At 47.5% G+C, this 25,918-nt stretch overlaps 1 protein-coding gene across 2 annotated transcripts in view; it reads right to left on the reverse strand.

The window, feature by feature from the left end:
• LOC122939698 (cytochrome P450 2C29-like) overlaps positions 1–25,918 on the reverse strand; it is a 228,690-nt gene that overhangs the window by 47,488 nt on the left and 155,284 nt on the right. For both annotated transcript variants that reach the window (XM_044295870.1, XM_044295871.1), the window contains exon 7: positions 9,244–9,385. In XM_044295870.1, the coding sequence (XP_044151805.1) occupies positions 9,244–9,385 (142 nt within the window). The remainder of the gene's footprint in view (positions 1–9,243; positions 9,386–25,918) is intronic.

The following is a 25,918-nucleotide window of genomic DNA, read 5'->3' on the forward strand; positions in this document are numbered from 1 at the left end:
TAAATACTAGGCCTCAAATTTATATCCCGCTAAATCTGTCCTTAGTGCTGTAGCTGGGCGAGTTATTTAGTGTCCGTTCAAGCACATTTCTTGTTCTGGGTTGAAATACAATTCCCAATTTAGCAATTTCATAATTTAGTGGTTTCTGCTATATCAGAGCTATTTGAAATCTATCCCTAAAAGGGTATATAATATTCAAGGTGCACATAGGGTCATTCAGAATAACTTCACACACACCGCTTCTGTGCATTTCCAAGTCTAATTCTGTCACTAAATCCATACCGGTCACCCAGCGCCTAAATACTAGGCCTCAAATTTATATCCAGCTAAATCTGTCCCTAGTGCTGTAGCTGGGCGAGTTATTTAGTGTCCGTTCAAGCACATTTCTTGTTCTGGGTTGAAATACAATTCCCAATTTAGCAATTTCATAATTTAGTGGTTTCTGCTATATCAGAGCTATTTGAAATCTATCCCTAAAAGGGTATATAATATTCAAGGTGCACATTGGGTCATTCAGAATAACTTCACACACACCCGCTACTGTGTATTTCCAAGTCTAATTCTGGCACTAAACCCATACCTGTCACCCAGCGCCTAAATACTAGGCCTCAAATTTATATCCCGCTAAATCTGTCCTTAGTGCTGTAGCTGGGCGAGTTATTTAGTGTCCGTTCAAGCACATTTCTTGTTCTGGGTTGAAATACAATTCCCAATTTAGCAATTTCATAATTTAGTGGTTTCTGCTATATCAGAGCTATTTGAAATCTATCCCTAAAAGGGTATATAATATTCAAGGTGCACATTGGGTCATTCAGAATAACTTCACACACACCCGCTACTGTGTATTTCCAAGTCTAATTCTGGCACTAAACCCATACCTGTCACCCAGCGCCTAAATACTAGGCCTCAAATTTATATCCCGCTAAATCTGTCCTTAGTGCTGTAGCTGGGCGAGTTATTTAGTGTCCGTTCAAGCACATTTCTTGTTCTGGGTTGAAATACAATTCCCAATTTAGCAATTTCATAATTTAGTGGTTTCTGCTATATCAGAGCTATTTGAAATCTATCCCTAAAAGGGTATATAATATTCAAGGTGCACATAGGGTCATTCAGAATAACTTCACACACACGCTTCTGTGCATTTCCAAGTCTAATTCTGTCACTAAATCCATACCGGTCACCCAGCGCCTAAATACTAGGCCTCAAATTTATATCCAGCTAAATCTGTCCCTAGTGCTGTAGCTGGGCGAGTTATTTAGTGTCCGTTCAAGCACATTTCTTGTTCTGGGTTGAAACACAATTCCCAATTTAGCAATTTCATAATTTAGTGGTTTCTGCTATATCAGAGCTATTTGAAATCTATCCCTAAAAGGGTATATAATATTCAAGGTGCACATAGGGTCATTCAGAATAACTTCACACACCCGCTACTGTGCATTTCCAAATCTAATTCTGTCACTAAACCCATACCTGTCACCCAGCGCCTAAATACTAGGCCTCAAATTTATATCCCGCTAAATCTCTCGTTACCGCTGTCCTGTTGTGGCTGGGAAAGTTATTTAGTGTCCGTCAAAGCACATTTTTTGTTCTGGGTTGAAATACAATTCCCAATTTAGCAATTTCATAATTTAGTCGTTTCTGCTATATCAGAGCTATTTGAAATCTATCCCTAAAAGGGTAGATCATATTGAAGGTGCACATAGGGTCATTCAGAATAACTTCACACACACGCTTCTGTGCATTTCCAAGTCTAATTCTGTCACTAAATCCATACCGGTCACCCAGCGCCTAAATACTAGGCCTCAAATTTATATCCCGCTGAATTTGAATACAATACATTGGGCCAAATAATATATTTGTTGTTGTGGTGAACCATAACAATGAGAAAAACATCTAGTAAGGGACGCGGACGTGGACATGGTCGTGGTGGTGTTAGTGGACCCTCTGGTGCTGGGAGAGGACGTGGCCGTTCTGCCACATCCACACGTCCTAGTGTACCAACTACCTCAGGTCCCAGTAGCCGCCAGAATTTACAGCGATATATGGTGGGGCCCAATGCCGTTCTAAGGATGGTAAGGCCTGAGCAGGTACAGGCATTAGTCAATTGGGTGGCCGACAGTGGATCCAGCACGTTCACATTATCTCCCACCCAGTCTTCTGCAGAAAGCGCACAGATGGCGCCTGAAAACCAACCCCATCAGTCTGTCACATCACCCCCATGCATACCAGGGAAACTGTCTCAGCCTCAAGTTATGCAGCAGTCTCTTATGCTGTTTGAAGACTCCGCTGGCAGGGTTTCCCAAGGGCATCCACCTAGCCCTTCCCCAGCGGTGAAAGACATAGAATGCACTGACGCACAACCACTTATGTTTCCTGATGATGAGGACATGGGAATACCACCTCAGCATGTCTCTGATGATGACGAAACACAGGTGCCAACTGCTGCGTCTTTCTGCAGTGTGCAGACTGAACAGGAGGTCAGGGATCAAGACTGGGTGGAAGACGATGCAGGGGACGATGAGGTCCTAGACCCCACATGGAATGAAGGTCGTGCCACTGACTTTCACAGTTCGGAGGAAGAGGCAGTGGTGAGACCGAGCCAACAGCGTAGCAAAAGAGGGAGCAGTGGGCAAAAGCAGAACACCCGCCGCCAAGAGACTCCGCCTGCTACTGACCGCCGCCATCTGGGACCGAGCACCCCAAAGGCAGCTTCAAGGAGTTCCCTGGCATGGCACTTCTTCAAACAATGTGCTGACGACAAGACCCGAGTGGTTTGCACGCTGTGCCATCAGAGCCTGAAGCGAGGCATTAACGTTCTGAACCTGAGCACAACCTGCATGACCAGGCACCTGCATGCAAAGCATGAACTGCAGTGGAGTAAACACCTTAAAACCAAGGAAGTCACTCAGGCTCCCCCTGCTACCTCTTCTGCTGCTGCCGCCTCGGCCTATTCTGCTGCTGCCGCCTCGGCCTCTTCCTCCGCCTCTGGAGGAACGTTGGCACCTGCCGCCCAGCAAACAGGGGATGTACCACCAACACCACCACCACCACCTCCGTCACCAAGCGTCTCAACCATGTCACACGCCAGCGTTCAGCTCTCCATCTCACAAACATTTGATAGAAAGCGTAAATTCCCACCTAGCCACCCTCGATCCCTGGCCCTGAATGCCAGCATTTCTAAACTACTGGCCTATGAAATGCTGTCATTTAGGCTGGTGGACACAGACAGCTTCAAACAGCTCATGTCGCTTGCTGTCCCACAGTATGTTGTTCCCAGCCGGCACTACTTCTCCAAGAGAGCCGTGCCTTCCCTGCACAACCAAGTATCCGATAAAATCAAGTGTGCACTGCGCAACGCCATCTGTGGCAAGGTCCACCTAACCACAGATACGTGGACCAGTAAGCACGGCCAGGGACGCTATATCTCCCTAACTGCACACTGGGTAAATGTAGTGGCAGCTGGGCCCCAGGCGGAGAGCTGTTTGGCGCACGTCCTTCCGCCGCCAAGGATCGCAGGGCAACATTCTTTGCCTCCTGTTGCCACCTCCTCCTTCTCGGCTTCCTCCTCCTCTTCTTCCACCTGCTCATCCAGTCAGCCACACACCTTCACCACCAACTTCAGCACAGCCCGGGGTAAACGTCAGCAGGCCATTCTGAAACTCATATGTTTGGGGGACAGGCCCCACACCGCACAGGAGTTGTGGCGGGGTATAGAACAACAGACCGACGAGTGGTTGCTGCCGGTGAGCCTCAAGCCCGGCCTGGTGGTGTGTGATAATGGGCGAAATCTCGTTGCAGCTCTGGGACTAGCCAATTTGACGCACATCCCTTGCTTGGCGCATGTGCTGAATTTGGTGGTGCAGAAGTTCATTCACAACTACCCCGACATGTCAGAGCTGCTGCATAAAGTGCGGGCCGTCTGTTCGCGCTTCCGGCGTTCACATCCTGCTGCTGCTCGCCTGTCTGCGCTACAGCGTAACTTCGGCCTTCCCGCTCACCGCCTCATATGCGACGTGCCCACCAGGTGGAACTCCACCTTGCACATGCTGGACAGACTGTGCGAGCAGCAGCAGGCCATAGTGGAGTTTCAGCTGCAGCACGCACGGGTCAGTCGCACTACAGAACAGCACCACTTCACCACCAATGACTGGGCCTCCATGCGAGACCTGTGTGCCCTGTTGCGCTGTTTCGAGTACTCCACCAACATGGCCAGTGGCGATGACACCGTTATCAGCGTTACAATACCACTTCTATGTCTCCTTGAGAAAACACTTAGGGCGATGATGGAAGAGGAGGTGGCCCAGGAGGAGGAGGAGGAGGAGGAGGAAGAGGGGTCATTTTTAGCACTTTCAGGCCAGTCTCTTCGAAGTGACTCAGAGGGAGGTTTTTGGCAACAGCAGAGGCCAGGTACAAATGTGGCCAGCCAGGGCCCACTACTGGAGGACGAGGAGGACGAGGATGAGGAGGAGGTGGAGGAGGATGAGGATGAAGCATGGTCACAGCGGGGTGGCACCCAACGCAGCTCGGGTCCATCACTGGTGCGTGGCTGGGGGGAAAGGCAGGACGATGACGATACGCCTCCCACAGAGGACAGCTTGTCCTTATCCCTGGGCAGCCTGGCACACATGAGCGACTACATGCTGCAGTGCCTGTGCAACGACAGCAGAGTTGCCCACATTTTAACCTGTGCGGACTACTGGGTTGCCACCCTGCTGGATCCACGCTACAAAGACAATGTGCCCACCTTACTTCCTGCACTGGAGCGTGATAGGAAGATGCGCGAGTACAAGCGCACGTTGGTAGACGCGCTACTGAGAGCATTCCCAAATGTCACAGGGGAACAAGTGGAAGCCCAAGGCCAAGGCAGAGGAGGAGCAAGAGGTCGCCAAGGCAGCTGTGTCACGGCCAGCTCCTCTGAGGGCAGGGTTAGCATGGCAGAGATGTGGAAAACTTTTGTCAACACGCCACAGCTAACTGCACCACCACCTGATACGCAACGTGTTAGCAGGAGGCAACATTTCACTAACATGGTGGAACAGTACGTGTGCACACCCCTCCACGTACTGACTGATGGTTCGGCCCCATTCAACTTCTGGGTCTCTAAATTGTCCACGTGGCCAGAGCTAGCCTTTTATGCCTTGGAGGTGCTGGCCTGCCCGGCAGCCAGCGTTTTGTCTGAACGTGTATTCAGCACGGCAGGGGGCGTCATTACAGACAAACGCAGCCGCCTGTCTACAGCCAATGTGGACAAGCTGACGTTCATAAAAATGAACCAGGCATGGATCCCACAGGACCTGTCCGTCCCTTGTCCAGATTAGACATTAACTACCTCCCCATAACCATATATTATTGGACTCCAGGGCACTTCCTCATTCAATCCTATTTTTATTTTCATTTTACCATTATATTGCGATGCTACCCAAAGTTGAATGAACCTCTCCTCTGCCTGTGTGCTAGGCCTAAATATATGCCAATGGACTGTTGCAGTGGTGGCTGACATGAAGCCTGATTCTCTGCTATGACATGCAGACTAATTCTCTGCTGACATGAAGCCAGATTGTCTGTTACGGGACCTCTCTCCTCTGCCTGGGTGCTGGGCCTAAATTTATGACAATGGACTGTTGCAGTGGTGGCTGACGTGAAGCCTCATTCTCTGCTATGACATGCAGACTGATTCTCTGCTGACATGAAGCCAGATTGTCTGTTACGGGACCTCTCTCCTCTGCCTGTGTGCTAGGCCTAAATATATGCCAATGGACTGTTGCAGTGGTGGCTGACGTGAAGCCTGATTCTCTGCTATGACATGCAGACTGATTCTCTGCTGACATGAAGCCAGATCCTCTGTTACGGGACCTCTCTCCTCTGCCTGTGTGTGTGCTGGGCCTAAATATATGCCAATGGACTGTTGCAGTGGTGGCTGACGTGAAGCCTCATTCTCTGCTATGACATGCAGACTAATTCTCTGCTGACATGAAGACAGATTCTCTGTTACGGGACCTCCCTCTTCTGCCTGGGTGCTGGGCCTAAATATATGCCAATGGACTGTTGCAGTGGTGGGTGACGTGAAGCCTCATTCTCTGCTATGACATGCAGACTAATTCTCTGCTGACATGAAGCCAGATTGTCTGTTACGGGACCTCCCTCCTCTGCCTGGGTGCTGGGCCTAAATATATGCCAATGGACTGTTGCAGTGGTGGCTGACGTGAAGCCTCATTCTCTGCTATGACATGCAGACTAATTCTCTGCTGACATGAAGACAGATTCTCTGTTACGGGACCTCTCTCCTCTGCCTGTGTGTGTGCTGGGCCTAAATATATGCCAATGGACTGTTGCAGTGGTGGCTGACGTGAAGCCTCATTCTCTGCTATGACATGCAGACTAATTCTCTGCTGACATGAAGACAGATTCTCTGTTACGGGACCTCCCTCCTCTGCCTGGGTGCTGGGCCTAAATATATGCCAATGGACTGTTGCAGTGGTGGGTGACGTGAAGCCTGATTCTCTGCTATGACATGCAGACTAATTCTCTGCTGACATGAAGACAGATTCTCTGTTACGGGACCTCTCTCCTCTGCCTGTGTGTGTGCTGGGCCTAAATATATGCCAATGGACTGTTGCAGTGGTGGCTGACGTGAAGCCTCATTCTCTGCTATGACATGCAGACTAATTCTCTGCTGACATGAAGACAGATTCTCTGTTACGGGACCTCCCTCCTCTGCCTGGGTGCTGGGCCTAAATATATGCCAATGGACTGTTGCAGTGGTGGCTGACGTGAAGCCTCATTCTCTGCTATGACATGCAGACTGATTCTCTGCTGACATGAAGCCAGATCGTCTGTTACGGGACCTCTCTGCTCTGCCTGTGTGCTAGGCCTAAATATATGCCAATGGACTGTTGCAGTGGTGGGTGACGTGAAGCCTCATTCTCTGCTATGACATGCAGACTGATTCTCTGCTGTCATGAAGCCAGATTGTCTGTTACGGGACCTCTCTCCTCTGCCTGTGTGTGTGCTGGGCCTAAATATATGCCAATGGACTGTTGCAGTGGTGGGTGACGTGAAGCCTCATTCTCTGCTATGACATGCAGACTGATTCTCTGCTGTCATGAAGCCAGATTGTCTGTTACGGGACCTCTCTGCTCTGCCTGTGTGCTAGGCCTAAATATATGCCAATGGACTGTTGCAGTGGTGGCTGACGTGAAGCCTCATTCTCTGCTATGACATGCAGACTAATTCTCTGCTGACATGAAGACAGATTCTCTGTTACGGGACCTCCCTCCTCTGCCTGGGTGCTGGGCCTAAATATATGCCAATGGACTGTTGCAGTGGTGGCTGACGTGAAGCCTCATTCTCTGCTATGACATGCAGACTAATTCTCTGCTGACATGAAGACAGATTCTCTGTTCTGGGACCTCTCTCCTCTGCCTGGGTGCCGGGGCCTAAATATCTGAGAATGGACTGTTCCAGTGGTGGGTGACGGGAAGCCAGATTCTCTGCTATGGAACCTCTCTCCAATTGATTTTGGTTAATTTTTATTTATTTAATTTTTAATTTAATTAATTTCCCTATCCACATTTGTTTGCAGGGGATTTACCTACATGTTGCTGCCTTTTGCAGCCCTCTAGCTCTTTCCTGGGCTGTTTTACAGCCTTTTTAGTGCCGAAAAGTTCGGGTCCCCATTGACTTCAATGGGGTTCGGGTTCGGGACGAAGTTCGGATCGGGTTCGGATCCCGAACCCGAACATTTCCGGGATGTTCGGCCGAACTTCTCGAACCCGAACATCCAGGTGTTCGCTCAACTCTAGTCACAATAACATAATTTTTATTTGCATATAAACTTTGAGTGTGCGCTGGTATTTTCTTACTAATTATATGTAAATACACACGGTGTTATGGAATAAAAAATAAATAAATGAGTCTTTGATAGGATGGTTGGAAAGTAACATTAGTGCCATGATGCAGGCCGCAGTAGAAGCCGTACAGAACGTGATGGTAGGCAGGCAGACAGACAGACAGATGGCAAGAGTGGCAAGAAGGCACCGGGAGCAAGGAGAGGTCTATTGATCGCATGGAGCCCGACTGGACTGTGAAAAAAAAATCTATATTAATACAGTAATCATGTGCCGCCTCATGAAATTTACCCCCCCCCCCTAAAAAAAAAAAAAAGTTAAAAATGTAAACAGTGTTAACCCCCCTAAAAAATGTTTCAAGTTTCAACAGCGTTAAACTCCCCACCCCCGCAAAAAAAAAAAAAAAAAATCCAATTTCAACCGTGTGGAATCAGCAGGAGGAGTGTGAAAATCCTGAAACCAGGCCTGGTTCATTTTGCCAAAAGTGATGTTTTGGACACTGGCGGAGGACAACTTGGTCCGTTTGGGTGTCACTACACCCCCCACTATTCTGAAAACCCTCTCCAAGATGACACTGGAGCAGGGCAAGAAAGAATAAAGAGAGAGTGCAGTGCCACTTCGGGCCACTGTTCCAGTCTGCCTGCCCAAAAAATCCATGCGGACAGGGAACTGGGTATGCAACAGAGACTGGCCATAGTTTCGGTAGGCTTGAACCTGGGCGTTGAGGTTGGAGCTGTAGTCTTGCTGACTGGCTTCAGCCGGGCACTACACATGGAAAAACACAAACCTCAACCCAATCGAACACTTGTGGGTAGAGTTGAAGAAAAAGCTGTATTCGTACCCAAGTCAGTTGACCAGTATGCATTAAGATTGGGAACGTGTAGAAGAGTCCTGGGAACAGATTTTGGTCTTGAATCTGATCGCGAGCATGCCAAGAAGGATTCAGGCAGTGTTGAAAGCTAAAGGTGGGTTAACAAAATACTAACAAAATAATAAAAATTGCAATTTAGAATTTTAGAAGCAAAGCAGTAACAATGAAGTTACATGACAAGAATCTGAAGAACTAATCATATGCTAAATACTCGCAAGTCCAATTTATGTATGAGATAGCCAAGATGATTGTATATCGGATAATGGGAGTCACCCATTTAAAGCTGTAGTGGATGGTGAGATATGGAGCCTGAAAGTCAAAAGTTCAAAACATTGTTACCCTTTAGCTCGTCAGTGTATATGTAAGGAGCCAACATGAGGACCCAGTTTCTTCAGACTCTTTATCCTGTATTGTTGCTTTGCAAAGTTTTGAGAATTCCTTATTTTCACTCCTCTATTATTCAGCATTTCTAAATGTAGTTCACACCTTAACAACTTCTAACTACATGGCCAGTGATGTTCATACCTTGTATCTCTGGATAATGGGCCATGAGCACCAGGCTGAATTTTAGGGTAGAAGTCATTGTATCAGTTCCTGCGGCTAATAGTCCTGTAACTATTGCAAGGAGACTGGTGTCACAGAAATCTGGATCCATCTCATGTTCCACCTGAGGAAGCAAAAAACATTGTCAGGAATGTGATTATTATGTTGGATATGTCTTTATTATGGTGTACATGACAGGTAAGCTATGCTCTTCTTCACCACCAAGATCAGCACCAGGCAAACCTAAGCAGGTACCAGAACATGCTTGGCTATAATGAGCATTGGTGATATGGCTAAACATGCTTTGGACTTGTCCACCTGAGGCTGGGGTAGATAAAAGGCTTGTGGTTTATGATCACTTTTTTGTAAATTCTGTTTTTACTCTTTTTAAAGATATTAACAAAAAACAACACATTTATAGATGGTACATAAATCTTTTGGAATCTGGCATCTAAATAAAATAAAGCCAACCAAACTGTGTCGGACCTCTCATGAGAAAGCGTAGAAAGGGATGTAGTCTAATAACTCAGAGGAGCGTCCATGAAAATCATCATCCAGATATATAGCATCCAAAGCCATTGTTAGAACCCAGAAACTTAAAATGTCAGAAGTAGAAAAATAGGAGGAAAACAGAGAAAGCAGAGTTTTAACAAAATATTTGCGAAATATCGCGAATTCGAATATGACCCCTGCCGCTCATCACTAGTCTGTGGTAGAGGACGCAAACAGAATTATCAATTTTCGAATCCTTAAAGGGGTTTTACAGGCTTTTAATATTGATGACCTTTCCTCAGGATAGGTCATCAATATCAGATTGGTGGGGGTCAGACACTCGGCACTCCCGCCGATCAATTGTATGAAGTGAAGGCACGTGCTGAAGGGCGGCGCCTCTACATTACTTAGGTGCATCAAGCGCCAGCGCAGGGTTATAAAGAACCGGTGGTCTTAATAAATGATCCCATATATGTTTATTGGAAATTTTTCTTGCCAACCCAAGAAAAAAATGGAATCTTAAGGTCTCATTGTTCAGCTTTGACCTTTTTGAGAAGAAACAAAGATACCTAGATATTTAGGCCTCTTTCACATGGGCGAGAGTTCCGCGCGGGTGCAATGTATGACCCATTCACTTCAATGGGGCTGTGCAGATGAGCGGTGATTTTTACGCAGCATGCTCTATATTATGCGTTTTTCACGCAACGCAGGCCTCATAGAAGTGAATGGGGCTGCGTGACGTGAAAATCGCAAGCATCCGCAAGCAAGTGCGGATGCGGTGCGATTTTCACACATGGTTGCTAGGAGACGATCGGTATGGAGACCCGATCATTATTAGTTTCCCTTATAACATGGTTATAAGGGAAAATAATAGCATTCTGAATACAGAATGCATAGCACAATGCAACCATGTTATAAGGGAAAATAATACAATCTACACAACACCTAACCAAAACCAAAACTTCTGCGAATAAGTTCGGGTTTGGGTACCAAGCATGCCGATTTCTCACGCGCGTGTAAAACGCATTACAATGTTTTGCACTCACGTGGAAAAATCGTGCATGTTCCCGCAACGCACCCGCATATTTTTCCACAACGCCCGTGTGAAACCAGCCTTAATGCAATTGTTGGGCCAAGTGAATGGTGATTTCCTATAGTTTATTTTAAAATTAGAGATGATTTAGAATTCATAAAAAAATGGACAATAAATGGAGAGATGTATCTTAAGAGGTTGGTAGTGATACTGAGTGATACAAAATGGACAGTGTAGTAGTAAACCCATGGTAGAGTGGGGACAGTGGCGGCAGTAACAGTTGTGGCCCCATTAAAAAGAGGAGAGAGTCGCCGCAGTGGCAGCAAGGCTGTATTAACATCACTGTTTGTTTCCGTTCTTCTGATCCATTAAAGAGCATAACATTTGTATTTATTTTTTAAAACAAACAATCCTGTATTGATTTGCATCAGTATTTGAAGAGTAATGGCAAGCCAAAAGCAGGAGTGGGTCCAAAACAGAGATACAATGTAATGGAATTATTTCCATCTCATCTGTGGTTTGGACCCACTCCTGCTTTTGGCTTACACATTTTGATCAAATACTGATGCAAAACAATTTTTTTTTTGTGAAGGGAGGCTTTTAAAGGGCTGTGACATCACGGGGGGTGGATAACTCCGGATTGGCTGGCTGCATGACATATGACATTATGGGTGATCTTGCGTACCTGGACTTCCCTACACTTACTTTCTGAATTGTTACCTTGAAGCACCAGGAAATTTGACTTTGTATCGAATCAACGTTTTCCTGAAATTCAGATCGAATATCACTTTGTTAAAGGGAACCTGTTATCAACTTTATGCTGATCTCACTGAGGGCAGCATAAAGTACTGACAGAAATGCAGATTTCAGCGATGTGTCACTCATGACCTAAAAGTAAGTGATTGCCGAGAACCAGCAAGAAGAGTCATGGTTATTCACAATCTCCTGCTCTCCAGCCATCCTCTGATGATTGCCAGTTCTCTCCTAGAGCGAAAGGTAGAAAACTAGGTAGAAGCCGGTCAATCATCAGCAGGTGAACAAGGAGAGCAGGAATTCATGAATAACCAGGACTCTTCTCAGGTGGCCAGGACTCTTTTCCAGGCCCAGTCTGCAATGATTGTGAAGATGTCAATTGGGATGATGTTGAATTGCGAGTTAAAGGGGTTGTCCGGGTTCAGAGCTGAACCCGGACATACCCTTATTTTCACCCCGGCAGCCCCCCTGAGCCTAGCATCGGAGCATCTCATGCTCCGATGCGCTCCCGTGCCCTGCGCTAGATCGCGCAGGGCACAGGCTCTTGTGTTTACAATAACACACTGCCGGGCGGTAACTTCTGCCCGGCAGTGTGTTCGGTGACGTCACCGGCTCTGAGGGGCGGGCTTTAGCTCTGCCCTAGCCATTTTACTGGCTAGGGCAGAGCCAAATCCCGCCCATCAGTGCCAGTGACGTCACCGGGGTTCCTGTCAGCCCCATAGAGAGCCCCGGTACGTCACCGGAACTCTGAAAAATGCCTTTGCCCTGCGCGATTTAGCGCAGGGCAAAGGAGAGCATCGGAGCATGAACTGCTCCGATGCTCATGTCAGGGGGGCTGCCGGGGTGAAAATGGAGGTATGTCCAGGTTCAGCTCTGAACCTGGACAACCCCTTTAACCATTCCAGTACAGCTGGATTGTTGGTCCAAACACAACCTCTGGATGACAGTGGCAGCTCTGACCTGCAACTGCGGCTGCTGCTACTAGTGTTGAGTGTGAATATTCGAAAAGCAAATTTTTATTGCGAATATCGGCAGGAATATAGTGCTATAATGTATATTCGTAATGACGAATATTCGTTTAATTTTTTTTTTGTTTTTTTAACACAGTACACATCAGGTGATCATCTCTTCCTTCTTCTAGTTTCTGGGCCAATGAGAAGGATTTGTCACAGCTTAGCAACCAATAGAAAAATTGCCTGCCCCTTACTATACAAGTTGCACGTATTACGAAAAAATATGCGCATCATTAATTGCTGAAAATTCGCAAGCGCAAATATATTGGAGCACTCTATCTGCATATAAAGCTATTGCAAAGTTCTGCTATGCCAACCATTTTCTCCAGTCTCAGGAAACTGATACCAGCTTGAAAAATGTAGCATTAGTGACCCACACCAGTATTTCACGCGCATTATGAAAATAATGCATTGCCGATATTTGCAATCAAGAATATATTCTCGAATTCGCGAATATATGACGAATATTCTACAAAATATTAGTGAAATATCGCAAATTAGAATATTGCCCCGTCACTCATCACTAGCTGCTACCACCACCTGTCTTCTGCTGCTTCTTGTGCCAGCTACTAGAGTTGAGTGGACACCTGGATGTTCGGGTTCGACGGGCTCGGCCAAACTTCACAAAAAAGTTTGAGTTTGGGACCCGAACTGAACCCTGAACCCCATTGAAGTCAATAGGGAACCAAACTTTGGAGACTAAAATGGCTCTAAAAATGTCATGGAAAGGGCTAGAGGGCTGCAATCACAGTGTGGTTAAGAGCATGGCAAGTGCTCTGCAAACAAATGTGGATAGGGAAATTACTTTAAATAGCATAAAATGCGTAAAAATACAAAATAATAATCTTGATCTAGGAGGACGAGGTCCATATGGAGTAGGAGGTTGAGGAGGCGGTGGATGTGGCGGTGTAGGTGGCAGCAGCAGTGGAAGAGGAGGAGGTAGCCTACACTGGTTTTTGTTTTAATTATTTTTTATTTATTTATTAGGGTACACCCCAAAACATTGGGAAATATGGCCTGTGATAACCCCCTCCAGCCATGTTAAACAAACGTTCAGACAATACACTGGCTGCAGGGCATCACCTCCAAGGCATAAAGGACAAGCTCAGGCCATGTGCCCAATTTGGAGACCCAGAAATTGAAGGGGCATATCCATCAGACAGTACGTGTAAGCGTGTGCACACATACTGCCCCACCATGTCGCACGCCCCCGTGATGTTCATGATCCAATTAGATATCTGCTCTATCAACTTTTGATGTTCTTTTCTGCGCCTACCATGGTGATCACGATTAGCGGCGAATCAGGGTTCCAGGCCGGAGAGGGAGCGTTAGAAAGAGAGACCACATCCAAGGGAGGTTAATTGTTTTAAATTAAATGTGCGGGAAATGTGGAACAAATTATTGAAACGCAAATGTGGGACAAGTTGTTAAAGTTTAAGCATTGAATAAAAGGAGGGGGCGCGCATCAATGAAAGAAGTATTTTTTTTAAATTTAATTCCCTGTCACCTATGTACAGCAAAAATGGTCAAATGTCACCCAAGAATGTAACAGACACATTAGTGAAATGTTTTTACCTATCTACTAGTTAGAGCCAGGGTATATCACAGCCAAAAATTGGTGAATTTCAACCGAGAATGTAACAGACAAATTTGTGAAATGTTTTTACCTGTCTACTAGGTAGAGCCAGGGTATATCACACCCAAAAATTGGTGAATTTCAACCAAAACTGTAACAGACAAATTAGTGAAATGACATAAAATAAAATACGTACAAATAAAAAATAATAGTCTTGATTTAAGAGATGGAGGTCCATAAGGAGTAGGAGGTTGTGGACGTAGCGGTGAAGGTGGAAGCGGCAATGGACATCGGCTGCAGGTGCCAACTCTGATCTTTCAGCAGGAGACTGGGTGGGAGACAATGTGAAGGAACTGGTTCCACTGTCAGCAACCCAATCTACTATCGCCTGTACTTGTTCTGGCCTCACCATTTGTAGAGCCGCATTAGGCCCGAGCAAAAAACGCTGAAGTTTCTGTCGTCTACTTGCACCTGAGGAAGGTGTTTCACTTGTGCGTGTAGCTGGCACAGATCGACCACGTCCTCTCCCTGGAACAGTAGCTCCACCAGCAGCACCACGACCGGGGCCACGTCCCTTATTCGACGCTCTCCTCATTCTCGCAAATTTAGTATTTTGCCCAAAATGGGTGTTTTTTTTATAACAGATGATAACAGCAGTATCTAACGCGTGTATTTCACTCTGACAGATGCAGCAAATTTAGTTTTTTTTCCCAAAAATGTGTGTTTTTTTAATAACAGATGTAATATGGGGAAGATCGCTCCAACAAACCATATACATGAGCCAGCCCAGGGTTATAGAAAACAGGTGTTTTTTTTTTCCAAACAAACTGAAAATAGGTACAGCTTCCAGCAGTCAAGGTCAAAACCCAACTTAAAGTCTTCTTAGTTCATCATAACATAAACAGCAGAACAGTCCGTTCAAAATAAAGGTATTTTTACCCTGGGTTTTTCTTAGTCCGTGGTAGTTTTCAGTCAGATTTCCTGCAAAGCTTTCCATGTGTCCTCAGATTCCAGCTCTGCTCATAGCCACCCACAGCAGTGTGTCCACTACACCACACCATCTCACTCACTTCCTTTTCCTCTTATCAGGAGAGTGAATTAGCCCTGTGGGTACTGGATCCCAGGTAGTGCTTTTTTAAAGGCACCACAACCCAAATAGTGGCAATATATATGTCACTGATGACCCTTTAAGTTTCTGAAAAGCCTCCCTACTCCATTTAATCATGACAGATTTTTTTTATTTTGTTAAGTCTGTCAAAGGGGCCGCAATAGTGGCAAAGTTGGGGACAAATCTCCTGTAGTAGCCCACTATCCCCAAGAATGCCCGAACCTGCTTCTTGGTAAGAAGTTGAGGCCAGTTCTGTATGGCTTCTACCTTGCTCATCTGCGGCTTTACTAGCCCTCTGCCTATGGTGTATCCCAGGTACTTTGCTTCCTTCATCCCAATGGCGGACTTTTCCTTGATCACAGTAAACCCTGCCCCTTTCAAAGAGTCTTGGACTGCCTGGACCCAAGGGAGATGGGATTCCCAATCGGTACTGAAAATGATTGTCCTCCAGGTATACTGATGCGTACCGTCCTTGGGGCCGCAATATCTTGTCCATAGCTCTTACGAAATGTGGCAGGGGCAGAGTGTAAGCCGAAGGGCATCCTTTTGAATTGCCAGTGGCCCTTCGGAGTGGAGAATGCCATCTTTTCTATGGCTTCCCGGCTGAGAGGATTTCGCCAGTACCCTTTCGTGAGATCCAGCGTAGTAATATATCGGGCAGGTCCTAATCTCTTGATTAATTCGTCCACCTGGGGCATCGGGTAGGTATCAAACTTTGAAACCTTATTTAGTTTTCTGAAGTCATTGCAGAATGGCAGTGTGCCGTTGGGTTTCGGTACCAACACAATCGGACTTGATCATTCACTCTGCGACTCTTCCATGACATCCAACTAGAGCATTCTTTTTACTTCTTCAGATACTGATTTTCTCTGGGCCTCTGGAATTCGGTATGGCTTCAGCCGGATTATCACATTGGGCTCTGTGACAATGTCATGTTTAATGACATTGATGAGCCCCAGCAAACCTGAGAATTTATCTCTGTTTCTCTAAAGAAACTCCTTTGCTTGTTGCCTTTGGGACTTGGACAGCGTGTCAGCCACAAATACCTGGTCGGCTCCTACAGGGTCCTCTACCAAGACCCTTGCCATAGCGGTCACTTGCTCCTGATCTTTCCAGGATGTGGGGCCCAGTCATTTCTAGCTACGCCACTGATGCAGCCCACAAAAGCAAGTTGGGTTTATCAATTCCAAAACCTTTATTAAATTGTGGGCCCGGTGACCAGTTTAAGGCCTTTTAAGCAGCAGCAGCATGGTGATAAAAATGAGTGGCAAGGTGACATGGTGTGTAGATGGCAGCATAAGAAGGCCACATAGTGGCATTATGACAGAGTCTGGATAAAAGACGGAGGCCACAGATTGTTTCCATCTGCATCTTTCTCAACAATCTGTGGAGCTGTATGACGGTCACCTGCAGATTAATGCAGACCAGGGGAAGCTGCTGACAGCATAGACAGTGTATAAAATGAATGGAACAGCTGGTCTGAGAGAGCTATCTTTACTAGCCACAGGAATGGGGACGGCTTGAAAGGAAGGGGTCGCTAAAAGTTACTGTGGGATGGAGCACCATTAAAAAATTTGCTGTTGGGCCCAGTCAATTCTAGCTATGCCACTGATGCTGCCCACAAAAGCAAGTTGGGTTTATCGATTCCAAAGCCTTAATTTAATTGTGCGCCTGGTGATCAGTTTAAGGTCTTTGGTGATAAAAATGAGTGGCGAGGTGACATAGAGATGGCAGCAGGAGGAGGCCACATAGTGGCACAATGACTGAGTCTGGATGAAAGACTAAGGCCACAGATTGCTTAGAAAGATGCAGATTGAAACAATCAGTAGAGCTGTATCACCGTCACCTACAGATTAATGCAGCCATCAAATTCAAGTTTAGTTTGTCGGTTCCACCTCAGCACACCAGCAGGCCCGCACCTAAAATCTTTTACTGGGTCAGCTCACATGCAGGCCTGCGTCTTAAATCTTTTACAGGGTCAACTCACATACAGGCCCGCAACTCATGCTGCGTTGCTTTGAAGTAGTAGTCGTAGCCGTTTATCAGGCTCCCTCTCCGAAATCGAACAATGATTCCGCGTTATCGGTGATCACCATGGTAGGTGCATAAAAGAACATCAAAAGTTACTAGGGCAGACATCCAAATGGATCATGGATATCACGAAGACGTGCAATCAGGCAGAAGTTATCTAGAGTCAACAAAGCAGCAGCAGGGCCTCTCCTGTATAACGTTTCCTCATCCAAAATACTGCAGTGACATTCCCTGTAATTTTGTATTACTTATTCCAAAAACAGGGCATCTTAAGAGTCCTGTATTGTTATTTATCGTTACTACCTCCCCGAGTCGGGAGTGGGTAATTGCTGCTCGCCTCCTGCCTTCCTTCAATTCTTCCGCTTTAATAACTTGACCCACCTGTGCCGGCATACATACATAATTCCTCTGGGTAGCCATCTTATATGCTTCTGGCCTGGCCTATGTAAAAAACTGTGAACTCTCATCTTCATGAAGCCTGGGTCGCCTATGATCTAGATGGACACTTTTATTACCACTACTCTTTGAGGCCAGCAATAAAAGGTCATAAAAGCTACACCAGGCCCAGCTCATCCTGTCCAAGATCAGCTCGCTGTCAAGCCTGGCTGGAGCGTGACGTCATTAATTTCCAGGTCTGGTTTGAGGAGAGCTAATAGCCCTTAATTAGCTCTGGGCATAAAACCAGTCCACTTTCATATTTCATTTATGAATCAACTTATGCCCATTCTGACACCAGATCCAGGCTCTACAGAGTATTGTGGTTAATTGGGTATCAAATATGACTAGAGGATGTGATTCCTTAGCTGACCTATGGGTGGTAGAAGAACTACAGGTCCCAGCATTACCGTGTGTGGTCTCATTCTGTAGGTAAATAAATAAGGATCGCAAATATGTATTCTGTATAAAAATATGCCGATGTATCAGGGAGATACGGGCTTAAGTATAATCCTCATTGTAGGAACTGAACTTTGATGGGGTCATAAAACACTTGGAGGCCAATCCCTAAGTTTCACAGTCACTCTGCTGCCATTGGCTGACAGGAGTAAGTCTCCTGCCCATGGCAGAGTTCATAAAAATCCGTGCACAAGGACAGAAGAGAGAGACCCATGGAACATCACCAGACACTTAATTGGACATTGACAGCATATCCCTGTATCAGAAGAACTTTGAGGGTCTCCCCTGATACATACTGAAAAGGGGTTTGCAAGGATTCAAAAAGGACATATGAACGACCATCTGAAACCCTCCAGAGAAACTAAGTATTCTTTCATCTTTTTCCCTTTCATTTGAACTGTCGTGATTATTTATATTGTTATTATTATACTGTAGATTTATAGTCATTTTCATTAGACTTGTCTGCACTGCTTTTTACCGCTTATTAAAGATTATAAAATCTAAGTGGCCGAGTCTTCCATATTCTAAGCTGCTGGACAACGTACCTTGCCTCTGAAGAGACGTTACCAGGTAGTTAGTTAAATTGCATTTAGGAATTGTAGCTGGGGGTGATTGACTGCGGTTGGTCAGTAAGTGATATACGGTTCATCCACTAATCTGTGTGATAGTGAATGACCCGGATAGTCGGCTCGTGGACCGGGAACCCACGTGGTGGCAGTTACCGAAGTATAGTGGGGGGTGTTAGCCGAATGTAATACCCCGGTCACGTGAGGTCTCTGTGTGTGCGCAGACTCCGTCACAGACCACTACGTCACAGCTGTGGGATCCGGAGCGATCGGATCCATAGTTCGTGACATTTTTATGGTGGCAGCTTACGGGATTCTGTATGCTTAGAATATTAGTGCATGAAGTTATGTCCATAACTCTGTACTAAAGGATTGAAAAATTCTGGAAGACGAAGCACAGTGCATTAGTTTTGATAGAATAATAATTCACGACAGTACCCTCCCCTCTCTCTTGTTTTCTGTCCTATCTTTTATTTGGCAATAATGTCCGAATCCGTGAATTATGACGCCCTGAGCGTGGCTGATATCACAGCTCTGTGTGAGCACAAAGGCATCCAAGTATATGGGAAAAATAAGACTGTCCTTATCCAGGAGTTATGTGCACGGAGGAGTCAAGAGTCATCCCTGCAGGATTCAGAGAATGGAGGAGACTCTGGGGCCCCTGAGCCAGGTGACCCCTTCCAGAATGAGGATGATGAACTGGGAGGAGGACAGCCTGCTGGGGCTTGCAGTCCTCTAGCTGGACATAACTCTGTCTCTATGCCATCCCAAAATGGGCTGGACCAACTAATGCTCAGTAACCCGGACTTATATTTTCGGCTGCTGGAGGCACGTCGTGCAGAGCGTAAGGCTGAGCTCGAGGCTGCAGAACGCAAGGCTGAGCTCGAGGCTGCAGAGCGCAAGGCTGAGCGCGAGGCTGCAGAACGGGAAGCTGTCCGCAGGCATGAACTGGACCTGGCCCGAGTACAGCTTCAGGGGTCCGACCGGCATGCCACAGACACAGGCCCATCCCTGATGGTCAAGCCAAAACTGCCTGTGATGGAGTCTGAGAACTGTGACATTGATCTTTTCCTGCATGCTTTTGAAACCTCATGCCAGCAGTACCAGGTACCAGAGCCACAGTGGGCGGGACATCTAATGTCCGCACTGAAGGGCAAAGCTATGGAGGCCCTGGTCGGACTACCATTAGCAGAGCGTACCCGTTACGCGGTCATCAAAAAGGCTATTCTGGTCAAGTACCAGCTGACTCCAGAGACTTACCGTTTACGGTTCCGGTTCCGGTCCCTGCGGAGAGGGCCCGGAGATACTTTTATGGACCATCTGGGCAAGTTGCAGACCACCTTCCAACAGTGGTATGATCCCCTCACAGAGGACACCAAGCAGTCCCTGGCGGATCTGATGGTCCGAGAACAGTTTTTCTCCAATTGCCCCACAGATGTGCAAAAATATGTATGTGAGCACAAGCCGAAGAGTGCTCGAGAGGCGGCTGAGCTAGCCGATGAATACGTCGCCATGCCCAGCACTCGGGCATTCAAAGACACTCTGTCCCGTCTGGGAGGAACCTCTTCATCTGCTTCTTCCTCCCGGCCAGCTTTGTCGGTTCCTGTCCAGCGACCCTTTCACAGGCCTGCACAAAGACCTGAAGGAGTCAAGCCAGCACCGACAGACGTGCGCAAGTGCTATGCGTGCGGCAAGCCAGGACACCTCAGCCACTCGTGCCCGGTGAAGAAGACAGCACCCCCTGGCAAGCTTGCCCGCAACCCATCATCTGTGCTGTTAGTGAATGGAGCTGCAAGACACACCGCAGACAACCTACAGTCGGTTACTGTGGGCAACCGATGCACCACAGGCTTCCGCGATACAGGAGCCGAAGTCACACTAGTTCGGCCTGAACTAGTGGATGACGCAGACCTTATTCCCGGCAAAAGCCTCACCATCACGGGAGTTGGGGGGGTGAGCCCTAATGTTCCCCTAGCTCGTGTTTTCCTTGATTGGGGGGCTGGGAGTGGAGTAAGGGAGGTGGGAGTCTCTGCGGAGATCCCCACAAATGTTTTATTAGGCACTGACCTAGGACGATTGGTCTCGTGCTACGTGCCCCCTGGAAGCACACAGGACTCACCCGTCCCTATGGAGGTCCCTGGACATACCGTGGTACTGTGCAAGGATGTTTGCGTAACATCAGATAACCTTGGGGATGGACCGCGGGAGGTGGGAGGTGGGGTGTGTGGGAGCAGTTCTCCTATGACAGGAGATGTAGAGGGGATGGCGGGTGTATGTACACAGGTAGCAAACATGTGTTTAACTGATTCAAGTTGTGCAAATGTTAAATGTGATGACAGTATTGTGCCTGTGTTGCCCGTCACTCGCAGGGCTGCAAAAGCCGCAGCGGAACGCTCCATTGGGGAAAAGCAAGTGGAAGTGTCCCCTTCCACCGGTTCGGACCCCGTGGACTTAACCGCGTCAGAGCCTCAGCCACTGTCCCTGTTCGCCACAGGACAGCTGGCTGGGACTTGTAGTGCCGCCTTTGAGCAGGCCCTGCGAGATGACCCTACCTTGGAGCAGCTAAGAGGGTTAGCTGCCAGCCCTCCCACTGAGGGAGACAAATACCGAGTGTGTTGGGACAATGGGAAACTGTATAAGGAGGACATCTCCCACAGTGACAGTAGGGTGGGGCCACTCAAGAGGCAGCTCATTGTACCTGTGCAGTTCAGGGAACAATTACTGCAAGTGGCTCATGAGATCCCCTTAGCTGGTCACCTGGGAATAACCAAAACAAAGTCCCGGGTGATGCAGAATTTTTTCTGGCCTGGCCTCGGGGCAGATGTCGCCAAGTACTGCAGGTCCTGCGACACCTGTCAGCGAGTTGGCAAAGCAGGAGACCGTCACCGAGCTCCATTGAATCCCTTACCAATAATTGATGAACCCTTCAGGAGGGTGGCCGTGGACATCATTGGTCCCCCGGCCATCCCCAGCAGTTCGGGTAAACGGTTCATATTAACCCTGGTGGATTACGCGACGCGCTACCCGGAAGCAGTGGCGTTATCCTCCATTAGGGCGGACAAGGTTGCAGACGCCCTGCTGGGGATCTTCACGAGAGTGGGGTTCCCAGCTGAACTTCTCAGCGACCAAGGACCTCAGTTCATGTCTGAACTAATGCAGGGGCTCTGTAGGAAAATACAGGTGAACCATATCGTAGCCAGCCCTTACCACCCACAAACAAACGGCCTCTGTGAGCGCTTCAACGGGACGTTGAAGCAGATGCTGAAGACGTTTGTGGAGGCGCAAGGGAAGGACTGGGAACGATATCTACCTCACCTGCTATTTGCCTACAGAGAGGTTCCCCAGGAGTCAACCGGGTTTTCGCCCTTTGAACTCCTGTATGGTCGACGAGTAAGAGGTCCCCTAGACCTAATCAGAGAGTCTTGGGAAGGCAGGGTTGCCGGAACTGAAGTCTCAGTAGTAGACTATGTCCTCAGGTTCCGAGACAAAATGGAGTTGCTGGTAGGTCTGGTACAGGAGAATATGGTGCAGGCCCAAAGCAAACAGAAGCAGTGGTATAACCGCACTGCCCGAGAGAGAATCTACCAGGAGGGGCAGAAGGTCTATGTCCTGCTGCCAATGCGGCAAAACAAACTGCAAGCTGCATGGGAAGGGCCGTACCCCATTGTCAAATGTCTGAGTAAGGTAAATTATGTGGTGGGCCTTGGAGAGGGAGGTAGGAGACAGAAGACGTTTCATGTCAACATGCTCAAGGAGCATCACGAGAGAACGCCACATGTTATGCCGGTTTGCAGCCTGCCCGAAAGGGAGGAGGCCGACCCCCTACTAGATCTGCTAGCTGACACTCGAGAGTTGGAGGTGGACTTAACCCTCAACCCTCAACTCTCGTCCCAGCAGAGATCTCAGCTCTTAGAAGTGTTGACGGCTCACCGTGACACTTTTACAGATAAACCCGGGAGAACACACCTTGCAGTCCATCATGTGGACACAGGTACACATGCTCCCACAAAGCAGTCCGCCTACCGTGTCTCACTGGAGGTCCAGGCAGACCTCAGGAGGGAGATCGAGGAGATGAAGCATCTCGGGGTCATTCAGAAATCCCACAGCGCTTGGGCCTCACCGGTGGTTCTGGTCCCGAAGAAAGATCAGACAACCAGGTTCTGTGTGGATTATCGGAAACTGAATGCCATCACAACCTCGGATGCTTACCCCATGCCCAGGATTGATGAACTGTTAGATAAGTTGGCAGGAGCCAGCTACCTGACAATCATGGACCTGAGCAGGGGGTATTGGCAGATTCCCCTGACCTCGGAGGCTCAGGAGAAGTCGGCCTTCATCACCCCTTTCGGCTTATACGAATTTACTGTAATGCCGTTTGGGATGAAGAATGCGCCAGCCACCTTTCAAAGGCTTGTGAATGACTTGCTGGAAGGACTAGAAGAATGTGCTGTCGCCTATTTAGACGACATTGCCGTGTATAGCCCCACGTGGAACGAGCATCTGGTGCACCTGTCGCAAGTACTGGACAAACTTGCTGCGGCTGGACTAACTGTTAAGCCTAGCAAGTGCCAGCTGGGCATGAATGAGGTCACTTACTTAGGCCACAGAGTAGGAGGAGGCACACTGAGGCCTGAAATAGAGAAGGTGAAAGCCATTACGAGATGGCCAACACCTCTCACCAAGAAGCAGGTCATGTCTTTCTTGGGAACGGCCGGGTACTATAGGAAGTTCATCCCGAACTGTAGCGCCCTGGCCAAGCCTCTGACAGACTTGACCAAGAAGAAGCTGCCCAGGATGGTGTCATGGACGCCGGAATGCGAGCAAGGCTTCCAGGCCCTGAAGGATGCACTAGCCAGTGCTCCTGTGCTTCAGGCCCCAGATTTCACTCGGAAGTTTGTGGTCCACACGGATGCTTCCGCCTTTGGTCTGGGTGCAGTCCTGAGTCAGGTGAACCAGGCCGGGGAGGAGCATCCTGTACTATACCTGAGCCGTAAGTTACTGGCCAGGGAGACCAGCTACTCCACAATAGAGAAGGAGTGTTTAGCTATTGTGTGGTCCCTGCAAAAGCTACAACACTACCTGTATGGACGCAATTTCACAGTGATCACTGATCACAATCCCCTCAGCTGGTTGGCACGTCTCGCAGGAGACAATGCGAAACTGCTGAGATGGAGCCTGATTTTGCAGCAGTACAACTTCACCGTGCAGCACAGAAAAGGTAGTTTACATGGAAATGCCGACGGGTTGTCGCGGCAGGGAGAATCGGCCGGAGACGGCTGGGTTGCTGTGGAATAGGCTTGTGGCCATTTCCCCAGGCAACCTTTTAAAAGAGGGAGGTGTGCCGGCATACATACATAATTCCTCTGGGTAGCCATCTTATATGCTTCTGGCCTGGCCTATGTAAAAAACTGTGAACTCTCATCTTCATGAAGCCTGGGTCGCCTATGATCTAGATGGACACTTTTATTACCACTACTCTTTGAGGCCAGCAATAAAAGGTCATAAAAGCTACACCAGGCCCAGCTCATCCTGTCCAAGATCAGCTCGCTGTCAAGCCTGGCTGGAGCGTGACGTCATTAATTTCCAGGTCTGGTTTGAGGAGAGCTAATAGCCCTTAATTAGCTCTGGGCATAAAACCAGTCCACTTTCATATTTCATTTATGAATCAACTTATGCCCATTCTGACACCAGATCCAGGCTCTACAGAGTATTGTGGTTAATTGGGTATCAAATATGACTAGAGGATGTGATTCCTTAGCTGACCTATGGGTGGTAGAAGAACTACAGGTCCCAGCATTACCGTGTGTGGTCTCATTCTGTAGGTAAATAAATAAGGATCGCAAATATGTATTCTGTATAAAAATATGCCGATGTATCAGGGAGATACGGGCTTAAGTATAATCCTCATTGTAGGAACTGAACTTTGATGGGGTCATAAAACACTTGGGGGCCAATCCCTAAGTTTCACAGTCACTCTGCTGCCATTGGCTGACAGGAGTAAGTCTCCTGCCCATGGGAGAGTTCATAAAAACCTGTGCACAAGGACAGAGGAGAGAGACCCATGGAACATCACCAGACACTTAATTGGACATTGACAGCATATCCCTGTATCAGAAGAACTTTGAGGGTCTCCCCTGATACATACTGAAAAGGGGTTTGCAAGGATTCAAAAAGGACATATGAGCGACCATCTGAAACCCTCCAGAGAAACTAAGTATTCTTTCATCTTTTTCCCTTTCATTTGAACTGTCGTGATTATTTATATTGTTATTATTATACTGTAGATTTATAGTCATTTTCATTAGATTTGTATGCACTGCTTTTTACCGCTTATTAAAGATTATAAAATCTAAATAGCCAAGTCTTCCATATTCTAAGCTGCTGAACAACGTACCTTGCCTTTGAAGAGACGTTACCAGGTAGTTAGTTAAATTGCATTTAGGAATTGTAGCTGGGGGTGATTGACTGCGGTTGGTCAGTAAGTGATATACGGTTCATCCACTAATCTGTGTGATAGTGAATGACCCGGATAGTCGGCTCGTGGACCGGGAACCCACGTGGTGGCAGTTACCGAAGTATAGTGGGGGGTGTTAGCCGAATGTAATACCCCGGTCACGTGAGGTCTCTGTGTGTGCGCAGACTCCGTCACAGACCACTACGTCACAGCTGTGGGATCCGGAGCGATCGGATCCATAGTTCGTGACACCACCCTCTCCACCAAATCAAATTTCAGCCATTCACCTCTCTTGGATGTGGTATTCCTTTCTCAGGCTCCCTCTCCGGCATCGAACCCTGATTCCCCATTATCCGTGATCACCATGGTAGGCGAAGAAAAGAACATCGAAAGTTGATAGGACAGACATCCAAATGGATTGTCGCCGTCACTAGGATGTGCAACTGTCACCACCACTTCTGTGAAAAGGTCTGTTAGATGTTCTTCTCTACCTGCATGAAGTTCTTTGTTTTGGTTTCACTTAGTCATCTCCTTTCCTTCTCCCAGCTGTCACCTATTTACACTAATTGTCTCCCTTTATATTCCCTCCCATACTGCCTCACTTTGCGGTTTATACTTCTTCTTGGATTGTGTTCACTGCTGGATGCTGCTTCTGCTGATTCCTCAGATAAGTCTGTTTCCTTTATTTGTGTTTCCTTGCTGGCTTGATTCTATGCGACCCTGACTCCGTCCGTATT

The sequence above is a fragment of the Bufo gargarizans genome, chromosome 5 (assembly GCF_014858855.1).
Source record: "Bufo gargarizans isolate SCDJY-AF-19 chromosome 5, ASM1485885v1, whole genome shotgun sequence".
NCBI classification, from domain to species: Eukaryota; Metazoa; Chordata; class Amphibia; order Anura; family Bufonidae; genus Bufo; species Bufo gargarizans.